This window comes from Mus caroli, chromosome 15, assembly GCF_900094665.2.
Source record: "Mus caroli chromosome 15, CAROLI_EIJ_v1.1, whole genome shotgun sequence".
Classification (NCBI taxonomy): Eukaryota; Metazoa; Chordata; class Mammalia; order Rodentia; family Muridae; genus Mus; species Mus caroli.
Genome location: NC_034584.1, coordinates 30,333,180 through 30,347,851, shown reverse-complemented (window position 1 = coordinate 30,347,851; position 14,672 = coordinate 30,333,180). Strand labels below are relative to the sequence as shown.

Below are 14,672 nucleotides of genomic sequence, written 5' to 3'. Positions count from 1 at the left end.
AGAGAGGCCCATTGGACTTGCAAACTTTATATGCCCCAATATAGGGGAATGCCAGGGCCAAAAGAATGGGAATGGGTGGGTAGGGAAGTGGGGGGCGGTATGGGGGACTTTTGGGATAGCATTGGAAATGTAATTGAGGAAAATATGTAATAAAAATATTAAAAATTAAAAAAAAAAAAGAAATCCTCACAATAAAAAAAAAAAAAAAAAAAAAAAAAAAAAAGAAATGTAGAGGATAAACAACACCAATGAAACAAGGCCCTCCGAGTCAGCACGACTGACACACAACATAAGAACTCACAAAGACTGGGACAGCATTCGTAAGAAATTCGAGAGCCCTTTAAGTGTATATCATGGCTTCCAATTAGTGTTTGTATAGGATTCCTGAGTGTGCAAATGAGTGGATCTCTGCATCTATATCTGTATCTGTTTCTTCTGCCTTTTCTTGGGCTGTTTTTCTCCTGTTTTGTCCTAATCTAAGATGTTAGTTTTTGTTTTATCTTATTTTGTTTTATGTTATCTTATTATTCTCTCTTAGAACCCCATTTTCTAAGAGAGAGAAAAAGCATGGAAGGGGGTAAGTACGGATGGGAGGGAAATTAAGGAGGAACCAGGAGTAGATAGAGGGAAAACCATAATCAGAATATATTAAATGAGAAAACACCTATTTTCAATAAGAGGGAAAATAATAGCAATTCCCATATAATGATGAAAGATTTATAGTTGTATTCTCAGAAATATATTTCATAATATTCTACCAGAAAAGTGTGGTGTCCTGTTTGAAGTTAGAACAGCCCTGAGCCAGGAATTAAGCATCCAGCACTCTTGTTCTGTGCTACCACTAACTTATTATACGGTATCAACCTAATTACTTATCTGGGCCCTGGTTTCCACATCCAGAAAGTAAGATGTTCCTTAAAGTCTTTTCAAGCTGAAAATTCCAAGGTTCTCGGAAATCAGTTTTCAAAGATTCAAGAAGATATGTTTTTATACTTTTTTACAAGTGTACTTTACTAGAATGTGGTGTAAAAAAAAGAAAGTCTAATTTTTATATAGGTATAGTCATAAAAAGTGATAATATTCAGAAAACTAGTGGATAGTAAAACAAGATTTATGCTTACGTACATACAATGTATATAGTGTTACACTGAAAAGACATAGCAACTTAGAGAACAACAAATATTTACATGAATCAAAACACATATCCTGGAAAGCTCCAGTATGCTAAATTTTTATTTAGATATTGAAACTATGGGTCAAAAGCTAATACTTGCCCTGGCATGGTAGCTCATGGTGGGTCAGCATACAGAAAGCTAGGACAGGGAAATTGCCACTAACCTGGGGCCAGTCTGGGATACATAGTGAATTGCAAGATGGCCAGGGCTACAAAGTTAGACCCAGTTTCAACAGCAGCAGTAAAAAATTTAAGTCAACAGACTAAAGTACCGGATTAGGTTATCATAACATACCTTATAAAACAGCTTAAGAAAATAACTAGTCTTCATATCATGTCAAGCAAATTATAAGGACTAAAATACAGATTGCTGCTATGCTTAAGCTCCTGAATAGTACTGGATCTTGGGGCCTTTTTCTACTTTTTTATCTGATGACCTCAATACTTAAATAAAGATTAATAATAGACAGCAAGACTAAAAAGGAAATTTATAGTTGCAGAAAAGATTGCCTCCAAAATATCTCTACCAGAACACATTATACAAAAAGTTAAGAATCTAAAAACCAATACTTAACCTTTTGTAAAAACAAAAAGCACATATATTTATGAAGTTCATTTTTCCCTCTGATTATTTTCATTATAAATACCATGCACAAAAACCAATAAACAAAATAAAGGTATGTCAGCAGACTACTAGAAACAGAGATACTCACTTTAATAACAGATGGCATCTTGGAATTTAGGTTATCATATGTAAAATGCAGGCGAGTTCTAAAAGAACATTTGTACAATAAAGGATCCTGGTAAAATTCAATTTTGCCACTAGCATTTCGTTTATCGAGACAAACTGTGCAGTCAGAAAAATTGATAGCCTTCCTCAGCACCAGGTCAGTTGCTTAAAAAAGAAAAAAGAGAGAGAAAAAAAACCACTGTGAGCCAAAAAGGAAATTAGAATGCAGTTCTAAATGTATCAAACATATACCATGTTACTATTTATTAAAGCCTCTCCTACAAATGAAAGCAGGGCAATGTCTGCCTACATAGAAGGCCCAAGCATAATCACAGTAAGTGGCAGTTATTAAATCGTGTTAGCACTATATAGCTCTCTCAAGTTAAGCACAAGAATGAGGCGAGTCATAGCTAAGAGCTTCAAGATAATCAACTTCGATATGTTCTCATAAAGGTATATGAAGCAATACACTCACTTTCATTCACTAAAAAGCACTGCAATCTCAAAGCAAATATATTCTTAGTGCTACAACTCAAACACTGTAAAACACTGCGCATCACAGTTGAAATAACCAGATAGGTAAAAGGGAAGAAAAAATTTAAATTGTTTCATGGTTTCTTAAACTGCTGTTAACCTCCTGTAGTTATATATGAATTTTTGTATACATGTACTTTTCCCACATCAGATGCATAAAGCTTATATTACAGCTACCAAAAAGGCTTCAAAAGAAGATTAAGAAATAAATGGTATTTTATCATTTATGAAAAAAAGTATACACTAACACTATTTTTTTGACATTTACTCACCAGAAATATCCATGAATGCACGATCCCATAACTCACCCACGGTATAGCATTCAGCAGAAGTGATGTTGACAGAAAGAACAATGTCATCTTCAACATATTTTAGTATGAGATTATTTATAACAATGTTTACATTATTTACAACTCGTCTAATCAGACTCTGCACATATCCTACAAAGTAAAGAGAGCTCAATTAGCTACAAGTCTAGTAGCTATCAATTAGTACTCTTGGAATGCGACTAAACAATGTACATGAAAAGTATTATTTTAGAATATTCTGTAAAGAAGAAACTAAAGTTTAAATAAATTAGACTAGCAGACAGTCAAACATACACTTTCATTAAAAGACGCCATAAGGAAACATGAACCAATATACTAAACCAGAGATCATATTTAATAATGCAAACCTACATCCCACACGATGATCTATAGAATACTTTGTCTGGATTCTGCCTGTTTCATGTACAGTTGATATGGTGTCTCATACCTATTTTCCTAGCTACTCTAGAGCTGGGCCAGGAGAAAGAAGAGTTCTAGACTAGCCAAGGCTTCATAACAAGAAATGATCTCAAGAATTAATTGAGTAATTAACTGAAGTGCAACAATGTCACTACATGCTGTCTGTGCCATGCATCCAAAGGAAAGCTTCTTTTTAAAATAATTCCCATCTCTGTAGTCCTCCTTTGTGATAAAAATATCTAAGTTACGTGTCAGAACAGAAAGCTGGGAGAAATGCAGCCAACTGATGGATCTAACTGCCCTTGCTAACACAGAACCTGACACGCAGTAGAGGAGAAACATGAGTGCAGTAAGAAAACAGAGAGACTGACAGGAAACAGTAAGGAACACAGGGCTGCTGGAACAGGGTGGTCGGCTGATCTCCTTGAGTTCAAAAGTAATCTGTTCTACATAACAAGTTCCAAGCCAATCAGTGCTATATGGTGGGGGGCAACAACAACTACAGGACTGGAGAGATGCTTCAGTGAGTAAAGTGCCTGCCACTCAATATAGGAGCCTGAGTGCCATGGAAAAGGAGCCAGGTACTGTAGCTCACACATATCTGTAACCAGAGATGGGGAAACAAACAGGTGGATCCCTAGACCTCCACAGGCAGCCAGTTTGGCTGAATTGATGCACATCAGTCTCAGAGACAGACCCTGTCTCAAAAGGATAAAGTGGAGAGCAAGAGAAAAACAATACTGACATTGTTAACTTCTAGCCACTATGCATACATATGCATGTACTGCATACATGCATGCACATTTCTGTACTGCACAGAAGTGAGAGAAAGAAAATAAAGAACACCAGGATAAGGAAAGCAAGATACTCAGAAAGTAAAAGAACTAGCCTCAGAAGCCTAGTGACCTGAACCTGACACTGTGACCTACATGGTGGGGAAAAAACCAATTCCTTCAAGCTGTCCTCCACACATGACCTATGACACAAGTATAACATACATGCATACATAAAACAAACAAGCAAGCAAGCAAATAAATGTAATAAAAATGTAAATTTTAAGGTTTTTTTTACACAAAGTGACAAAACAAAAGTAAGATGGAAAAATATTAACCTCAATTATTTATGAAATATATGGAACAGCAGTTGTTCACCTAAAGTTTCAAAGAAAGATTTGTAATAATAAAAATAAACAGCCATGCAGTCATACAATAATTTTTTCATCTATGCTGGAAACATTACTCATACATTTTAATTCTATAAATTAGTAAAAATTACTTTACAGAAATAAAGACATGTATGCAAGGATTTACCTACCTATATGTCAAATATTTTACAAATCTGAAAATGAAAACATACTAAAGAAAAACAGATTAAACTACAGAAAAAATACTCAAATGGCTACACTAATTTTAAAAAATGTAAAATATACTAATGTCCTGGAATCATGTTATTAGTAGAACAAGAAAAATTTCCAGGTAACAAAACAAAGTGTGTGTAAGTGTGTTTGTGTGTGTGTGTGTGTGTGTGTGTGTACAGTAAAATGCAGTTCCAATTGTAGGTAAGTACTCTACCCATCTTTCCCATCGAGTATAGCTATGAAACCCAGAAAAAGTACATGGAGGGAACGGATACTTTACCACTCTGAAAATAGTAAGCAAGGATGGGATAAGAATAAAAGCAGAGCTCAGAAAAGATAAAACTAAAAAATGTAAATGTAAACCAAAACATATCAATAATTACATTCTTCTGATCATTTGCATGGTGGTCAGAAAGGATAGTATGGGCTATACAAAATTTGTCAAGACTCAAGTTTATTAGCACACAAGCACATCATTACTTTATTAATCATTTATGGCTTGTTTCATAATATTATCAGAAGACTGGCAAAAACATACAGCTACCGTGTTTTAAGTGGCCCTTCACAGAACATGGCCACTTATTATGCTACTGCAGATCGAAGATGTTATAGTTTCTGGCCCAATTAGTACATAGTTTTGAGGTTAACCAAACCTTAAGTACTTGCATTAAAGTGTGTGTCTGAATGTGTATTTGTGTGTGTGTGTGTGTGTGTGTGTGTGTGTGTGTATGCTGTATATGTGTTGTAACACATCTGTACATCTACATAGCAAAACACAAGTTTATCTCTAAGCTTCCTAGCATACAATTTAAAAGAGAAAATATTTCATAAAGAAAAATGTCAATTAATAGACTCTGACTGTAAACAAAGCAATACCCTTCCAATCAGTTAGACTCAATCTCTTCTGGCCTTCATCCATTCAGAAATATGACATCAATCACAGCACATGCACAAGTTTCCTAAGATCTGACTTTTACATATTGAGGTTTTTCTACCCTGAGGTATTAATTTTAAAAAACAAACAAACAACAACAACAACAAAAAACGCTTACTGTTACCCATTGAATTGCTTTAACAATGTACTAACTGGTCAAGACGCACAGTCTGAAAGACTGTTTTAGATGCAGCTCCTGCTTTTTTTCCTGAATTTTTTGCCTGCCTTTTTTTTTTTTGATTAATAATTAGAAAGCTATTAATCCAACAAAACAGTAGAACAAATGACTGTCTACTGACAACAGTAATACTTTTCTTAATCTCATTTCTGTAGAAGCTGGTAAGATTATTCCATTGTTAAGAGCGCTAGCTTTATTCCAGTAAAACCCAGTTCAAACCTTGTAACTATGATCCTTGGGCCCTCTTCTGGCCTCTGCAAGCAGCAGGAACACAAGCAGTGCACAGACACATGAAGGCAAAACACCCATGTACATAAAAAATTTAAATGTTAACATTTTAAATCATTTTCAGATGCATATGAATGTTTCAACTTCAAAACTATAACCAAAGAGACATAACCCTGCCCTAGGAAAGCTAGAAATAGGAGCTTGCCTCCATCATGAAAGAAATCAAGGCAGAATAATAGGTCATCCTTTAAACAAATGATCACTGTTTATCCAATCTGATTCTCAATTTTTCCTTTTTCCCTCTTTAGCAAAAGTTAACTGATCTGCTTCCCAGTATTTGGCCAACAGATCCAGTTGCTTAACAACTTCCTAACTTTGCAGTCAGGGTAAAAAAGAGCACACGGCAACCTCAAGCCACCCAGGTAGAGCATAGCTCTGTTTTATGGCACTGAAAACAGCCAACTGTCATGATTCTAGTGGTGTAAATCCTACTGCTGGTTCTGAAGAGTTATTAAATGTCTAGAATCCCAGTTCACAACAAGTCAGCCTTAGAAAGATTCTATCTGAAGTTAATAAGTAACATTTTGAGGTCTTTTTCAAGAAAAACAAAACACTGAACAAATCTTAGTTAACCTAAAACTGACAGAAAGGAAGATAGATACAAAAGAGGACACAAGAGAGACTAGAGCAAAAGAAAAGTTTTATACACCATGGATGATGCTGGAAATTTTAAGGAGACACATGGTCAAATTTGAGGAAATTAGGAAGCTACATAATTAATAAATTAGAATAAACTACAGTTTAATTTACAGTTTAATTTTTCCCAAAGGAGTAATTAGTAAGAAGTTAAGAGAAAATTCTGGAAATATATTAAGCAAATTTGGAAACATTTAGAAATATCTTGTGGCACTGTCTTAAGCTCAAAGGAACTGAAAGCCAGCTAGATTGCCACCTTTGCTAGACAGTTATATAAACAATCAGCGCTAAGTTGCCCAGAGCACTTGCTGAGGATGCTAATCTGGAGGGCAATGGTATCTGAACAGACCAGTGTTCTGAGAATGGCAGGCTGCAAACAGTGTGCCTAGTCTAACCTCTGACATTGGCTGGATTAAACTAGCAGAGAACCTACAAAACTAGGCACAACAACACAGGCACCGATCTCCACTACAATGCACAAAAACAGTGACCAATAAAAATTTTAAAAACCAAAGAAGTGACTAACAGTTGACTGAGGAAGCAGCAATGCATTTAACAACAATGTTAGCTTCAAATAAGCTTTTCTTCATGAAATATTTGCCAAGGAAGTGTTTGTTTGCAATGCACTACCATCTCAAGTAAATTAGGACATCAGAAGGTAAAAAAGGTAGTAGCTAAGGTTTCCTTCAGCCACAGCTAGAATATTCTATAATCTTCCTGGTAACGTTTAGAGCATCCAGTCAGCTCTCAGCACAAAGCACAGCAGGGAATCTGAGTCTTTGCTGAGAGAGGCTCAGACTAACTTGCTGCAAAGAATGGACCAAGATCTAACTGGAAGCCATCTGCGAAGGCTCTGGACCTGACATGTTCTGAAGCACATGTGCACATGGCCTAAACATTTTATGAGAGCAAATAAGACTGAAGATGTATATTCCACAAGCACTACCACATGGTCAGTAGTAACAGCAATGTCAACACTAGGATTACCTGGTGGTAAGTCAGGGTCTGCAGGAGCAGCCTGCTGAATTCTTCGGGGTTTTATGGATGATTTTGTGTTCTCAGCAGTGCTACGGTTGGTAGAATTAGAACCACAGCTTTCATGATCATCCTATTTTTATTTTAAAGGAAAAAGAAACACTGATCACATTCAAGAACTAGGACATTTTGGTCAGCATATGAATTTACAATTACTAAAAGTGGTTAGCTCTGAGTGTCTATGTAACCTATTTTCAAATTTTACATTTGCAAACAGCACTTAACTATAATTAATTTCAGGTCTGAGGAGATGCTCAGCAGTTAACAGCACTTGATACATAACATGAGGACTGTGAATCTCAGCCTACACCTGACGGGCCAAACATGGTGCTGCACACACCTGAAACCCCAGCACAGAGCAAAGAAGAGACTGAAGGATCAATGGTGCTTCATGACAGCCAATCTAGCCAAAAACTACAAGCTCCAGGTTTAGCAAGAAACCATCAAAGGAATAAGGTGGCGTGAGAAAAAGAACATGCAATTACCCTCCAATGTATACACCACACACACACACACTCTATCTTAAAGCTTCTTTCTTTAGCTGGTACCAAAACAAATTATCTGACAATATACAAAAAATTCTTATTTATGGCTTTACAAAACTATATGACTATTAATAGAAAATGTTTAATGATTTTCAAAACCAAACACAAAATAAATGGAATTAATGAACAGCTTATATGTTAAAATTCTAATTATTTAGAATCAAGTAGTCATCTTATTTATCTTTAATTATTATTAATGTCACAATTCTTACAATTTTTGCATCCAACTTAACAATGCTTACTAAATTGTTATTGGTATTAGATATAAAACTTACACTGGTTTGATATGGATAATGTTAAAACTTAAATTGCATATTTTTATTTAGCTCCCTATTTATAAAATTCAAATGAGTATTAATTTTATGTCCTACATTAACACTTATATAACTGTTATACGTCTTAATTGGTGGACTTATTTCCTAAGGTAAATTAGTTATGCCTATCCTGAAGGATTTCAAAAATCTATCAAAAACACATGTAACTAGTTCCATGCACTATTTTTTCTTTATTTTTTTAAAAGTAACAGAAAGAAGACAGTGGGTCCATTTGAGAAAACATGGTAAGCTGGACCTTAAAATTCACTACACACACACATTCATACTAATTAAATGTAAAAGGAAGCAGATATAAGAAAAAATAGCTAAATAAGGTATTCTCAACTCATTATTCTCTTTTTAAGAATAAAAGTACACACTTTTAACCTACAACATGCAAACAGGTCATGAGAAAAGTACCCACACAAAGGTTAAATGATAATGCCCTGCCCTGCCATCACTTCACTACTCAATTATTACTATGACATTTATAATAATAATGGGGAGAAAGTTCTCTTTATTTCACACACACAAAAAAAGATTTAAAACAAAAAACAACTGCTAAATTTGCTGATCTAATTGTACTAGGAGCAAGTAAAAAGTATGAAAAACTTTTTATATAGAAAGGTGACTCCGCAAAGCTGTTAGGCTGGAACCCCTGCTCTTCCCCCTGCATAAGCTGGAAAAGCCTCTCTGCCCTGCTTCCCCTACTCAGCACACAGAGAAAACTCAAGCTGACCAACCAGTCATGATCACTCCTCATCTCCACGTTTCCAGCAATCCACCCAAGAGTGCCCTCCAGGGGCTCAGTTTTTGACCACATATGGTCACAACCCCAGCTCCTAGCTGACACACCACCACTACTCACCTAACCTCTATAAAACCCCGTGTAACTTCACTGACCTCCACCTGTGAGGTTGGTGAACCCACCAGAGAGCTGCCTTCTGATAAACCTGAATTTACCTACCTTTAATCTAACTTCATCTGGCCTGTATCTGCATCACCAAGGGACAGAAAATGCCTATCAAGCTGCTTTTGCAGAGGACCTGGGTTTGATTCCCAACACCCACATGTCTGCTCACAACTGTCCGTAATTCCAGGTGCAGAGGCTCCAACACCCTCTTTTGACCTCTAGGGCACCAGGCATGAATGTGGTGCACAATATGCATGCAGGAAAAGCAACCATTCACAGAAAATAAGTAAATCTCAAATATACATATAAAACAAAATTTCAGCACTGGATATATGGCTCCACAGGTCAAACACTTGCCACACAAGTGTGAAGACAAGAGTTTGCATTCCCAGCACCTACCAAAAAAACAGATGTCACCAGGGCAAGGTGACTAGCAGAGTCAGCAAGCCCCAGGTTTAGCAAGAGACCATGCCTCAGTAAATAAACACTACAGCAGCAAAGGAACACAGTTGGCATTAACATCTGGACTCCACTCATGCACGCCCACGCACACACACACACACACACACACACACACAAAACACAGCACCCACCCACACAAGAGCCACACAAACAATACAAATACGCATAACACACATATACATTCAATAAAACCAGAGAAAATCCTTATTCGGTAACACAAAAGAAATATACCCCAATAAAAGGTGAGACTTTTACAACTGAGGATAACCTCAGATACTAGTAGCACATTAGGGAAAATATTGTCTAAAACTTCATATACACAAAAGCCAAAATATTGGACATCATAAACAAAGGCAACCTGCAAAAAACTTTTTTCCATTTTTAAGATAATGCATAATAATTCCACAGTGTATTCTACAAAACAACTTCATAATCAGTCTTTACAATGGCATCTTCTGTTAGCTGGGTTATGCTTCAGACCTCAAATACTTGAAGCCGAAAAAAATAAACTCAAAATGTCCAGTTAGATACTTCTGCATAATATTAACATTAAAAGCACATTATTAATTTTTGAAACATGTGTTTGCCTTAAAAGCCCAGAAGTAAAACATGTTCATTAACAAGATGTGGAAAAACTCGTACATGAACTGCCAAAAATAGCATAATCATGAAAATATTTAACACTGAAACCACTTGAAATCACAACGTGCATCAGATCACAGTGATGTCACAATAAGCATTCCAGCCAAAAGTCACTCGATGCTACCACAGTACAATAAATCTGGTGTACAAGAGACGGCAAACATTTTAAAGCAAAAGAAAGAAGTTACTTTTATATTTATAATGTTATTAGAAGCAAAAGGGAATATGGTAGACTAAATGAGTTTCCACTGAGTTTAAAACAAATAATGCATATGCGCGCGCGCGCGCGCGCGCGCACACACACACACACACACACACACACGCACACACGCACACACAAAGTTAATAAAACTTCTGTAGAGAACTACATTGTTATTACTGGAAAGACAAAAGCAAACTTAATACACTTACAATAAACTTGAAATTTTAGTATGTATACAAATGGGCATTAATCATGATACTCAAAGAAATACATGCTATGAAACAAGCATTACCAAATGTGTGAATACTTCTTTATTGTAGTTAAGAAGCTGTGATTATATACATATTATAATTAGGTAAGAATCATTTTGGTAATTAGAATTTGTTTTGACTTCAACTATATTTTTAAATGTCTCAATTACAAGTAGGCTTCTAGTCATACCCTGCCCAATCTAATCAAATAAAAAATGAAACAAAAATAAAACTATGAAATAGCCCGGCAGTGATGGTGCAACTTTTAATCCCAGCACTAGGGAGGAGAGGCAGGTGGATTTCTGAGTTCGAGGCCAGCCCGGTCTACAGAGTGAGTTCCAGGACAGCCAGGGCTACACAAAGAAACCCTGTCTTTAAAAAAAAAAAACAAAAACAAAAAAAAAACAAAAACAAAAACAAAACTATGAAATAAATGTACTATATACTAAAACTAGAATTGCTTCCATCATTATTTTTTAATTCATCTTGTTTTCCACCAGTAGGAATTTCTTTGGAATATTACAAATTTTTATTCAATGAAAACCTTCAACTTCAAATAAAGGAAACCATGTTCTCCAAAATACTTGTCAGAATATTTGAGATAACATTTAACCCCAAAACATTACATTTCTCTCTCTCTTATTTTGGGTTTCAATTTTTCCAAAATGTCTGGAAAGCATATTTCACTGTAAAAGAATGTTTTCTCTTGGGAATCACATATTTCTGAAAATACTGCCCTTTGCTCCTCATTAAACAAGCAAAAATGTATTTCTTCCCCAACAGAGGGAAAAGAGGCCAGTACTGAATGCAAATAGATCATTATTCTTATCAGACAAATCACAGCTCTAGGTAGCAGACTGTATCCTTAGCCTTTACAGGTCTAGTCACCTAAAGCTTGAAACCATCAATTAGCAAATTCACAAAGTTGAAATAAGATTGAAGACAAAACTTAAAATAGTTAACTGGATCACTATAAAAACAACAACAAATTAAAATACGAAAAAGAGTTGAAGAAAGAAACTGAATAGTGGAATGAAGAAGTGATGTGCACTGTGCTTTTCTGACTCGGTGAGCAGAAAAGGCTGGGAGCTCACCCAGCTATAATCCTGAGACACTGAAAAGATCTTGGAAATAAACTAATACAAGCCTCAAACATTCATTTTCACCCTCTCAGGTAATAAGTATTGTGGTAATTCTCAGATCATAAAGAATCTCAGTGAGCACTACTACCCCTCAGAGAGCCAGAGAACAGAAGGGAACTCCGGTACATGCTTGTGAGTACAAAACAGAACCAGGGAAGAGAATTTACTAAGCCTCATGACAAATATGAGAACTTTGGAGCTTAGAGATAGCTCTAAAGTTAAGACCACTTGCAGCTATTTCAGAGAACAAGAGTTCAGTTCCCAGCACCCACGTCAGGCAGCTCACAGCAGCCTATAACTCCAGCCCTGAGTGATCGGACACCGCCTTCTGGCCTCCAGAGTCACACATACATATGCACAAAAACACACACACACATACACACACACACAAATAAAAAATAACTTTTAAAGTGGAAATCTCTGGCTTACCCCTACATACTGAGAGCTGTATCAAACTTAATTCATGGGTTAGAAGCTTAAGCTCAAAATTCATGTAGTGATATATAAACATAAAACAATTAGATTTAGATGAGGTCATGATGATGAGACCCATGTGTTGTAGTTAATCCCCAGTTCTGCCTCCCAGTCCCATGCTCCCAGGCCCACCTTACTTAGGGATGGTACCACCTACAGTGGGGTGGGCCTGCCCACATCAATCAATAATCAGGAAAATGCCCCCAGAGAAACTCCCACAGGCCCATTTTTCTGGAGGTATTCCTCAATTGAATGCCTTTCCCAAGTGATGCTAGCTGAGTTGACAAAAGCCAGCACAACTGCTTGTCATACAAGGAGATGACCTGAGTTTAGATTCCCAGCACCCACATAAAAAGCTGGATAGCGGTCCCAGTGCTTGGGGGCAAGGACAGGCTGACCTCTGGCTGGACAGAACAGCCAAAATTGCCAAGCTCCAGGTTCAGCAGAAGATTGTCTCATAAAATAAAGTGGAGAGCATTCCAGAAGAGACAAAACTTCACCTCTGACCTCAAAAACACAAGCACAAGTGAGTGCACCTGTAGACATACACATGCATACATGAACACACACAAGGGATTATAAATATTCACAACCATTTCTAAAACAAAATATTTAAACTCTGAAACTGATTCAATTCCCTTTCTCATTACTCTTATGCCATTCCCTCACCCCAAAGGACCATCTGTTTTTAATGCCCCAATGCAACTAATGACTCTCCTACATTCTCAGGATCCAAAAGACAGTGGGCTGTGATCTGACTTCAATATCCATTCTAACTTTGAAAATGATGCTGATGAGGCCTGCTAATTTCAAGCTTGAAAAACAGATTTGAAGTGGATTATGGTTGTCAGGTGATAGACTTGTGATGTTTTGCTGAAGCAAGACCAGAGAAAAGACACATAATGTTTAGAGAGAGTATAAATAGGACTCAACAGTGCCGGGCACTTGGATAGCTAGCCTAGCAGTGTTTCATTGGTCTCTAGTCTTAACTGATCTTCACTTTGTTGAGAGAGGCACAGCACAACATTTCTCCTGGCTTTCTGGATGGTTCTGTCCACTCCCACTGGCTCGTGTCGATTTGGCAGAGGAGGCACTAGCTCTTTCGGATGGATTATGCCACCACTGCTGATTCATGTTTGGAGACACTCTTTGAATTGGATTGTTAGTATCCTGACAACAGAGATTAGGATCGCCCCAAGGAACTACTGCTAAACAGGTTCCTATCCCCTTGTCCTATATACCATCTTTAATCCCCTACCTTTGGATGGTGGGCTAGAAAGGGGGCTTGAACCTTTATTAAACTACTTTAATAAATCTAAAGTTTTAAAAAATTCTAAGCCTACACAGATGCTTGATTGTGAATTGGATATGAAAATATTTCTTCTTAAACTCCATACTATCCTGGGGGTGGGGTGAGTTTTCCTGAAGAATGCAATTTTAAGTAAAATATTAAAGTTAAAGGGCAATTCCAGAAGGTATATCTTACTACCAAATATAACTATATAGGAAAGGAGACAGAGAAAGATTCAGACCAGGCGGTGGTGGTGCACACCTTGGATAAAGACATAGAACTCTCAGGTCTGCCTGTGCCGTGCCTGTCTGGATGCTGTCATGCTCCCACCTTGATGATAATGGACTGAACCTCTGAACCTGTAAGCCAGCCCCAATTAAATGTTGTTTTTTAATAAGACTTGCCTTGGTCATGGTGTCTGTTCACAGCAGTAAAAGACAAAAGAAAAACTTTGTCTCAAATGAGGTAGAAAGTGAGGATTGATACCCTAGGTCATCGTATGGATTCCACATGTGCATCACGGCATGTACACAAATATACACATACCCCCAAAACAAGCAAGAAAATAGACACTAAAGTAGAAATCAGAATCTGTGACTGTTAATCTTGCCAATTTGATGGGATCTAGAATCACCACGGAAACAAATCTCTGCCTTGGCTTTCGGGATTTTTTTGGATTGGTGAATTGAAGTAGGGATAAACATGGGTTCTGCCATTCCAAGGGATACGGTGAAGGAGTTCAGAAGGAGAAAGCATCTGAGCACAAGCACATGGAGCTCTCAGCTCTGCCTGCAGACTCAGTGTGCCCAGCTCTGACTGCAGACTCAGTGTGCCCAGCTCTG

The 14,672-nt window shown here is 37.0% G+C and overlaps 1 protein-coding gene across 4 annotated transcripts in view; it reads right to left on the bottom strand.

The window, feature by feature from the left end:
• Vps13b (vacuolar protein sorting 13 homolog B) overlaps positions 1-14,672 on the bottom strand; it is a 543,216-nt gene that overhangs the window by 505,304 nt on the left and 23,240 nt on the right. For all 4 annotated transcript variants that reach the window (XM_021183993.2, XM_029469591.1, XM_029469592.1 and 1 more), the window contains exons 4-6: positions 7,547-7,667; positions 2,711-2,878; positions 1,888-2,069 (exon numbers count right to left, since the gene is read on the bottom strand). In XM_021183993.2, coding sequence (XP_021039652.1) covers positions 1,888-2,069; positions 2,711-2,878; positions 7,547-7,667 — 471 coding nt within the window. The remainder of the gene's footprint in view (positions 1-1,887; positions 2,070-2,710; positions 2,879-7,546; positions 7,668-14,672) is intronic.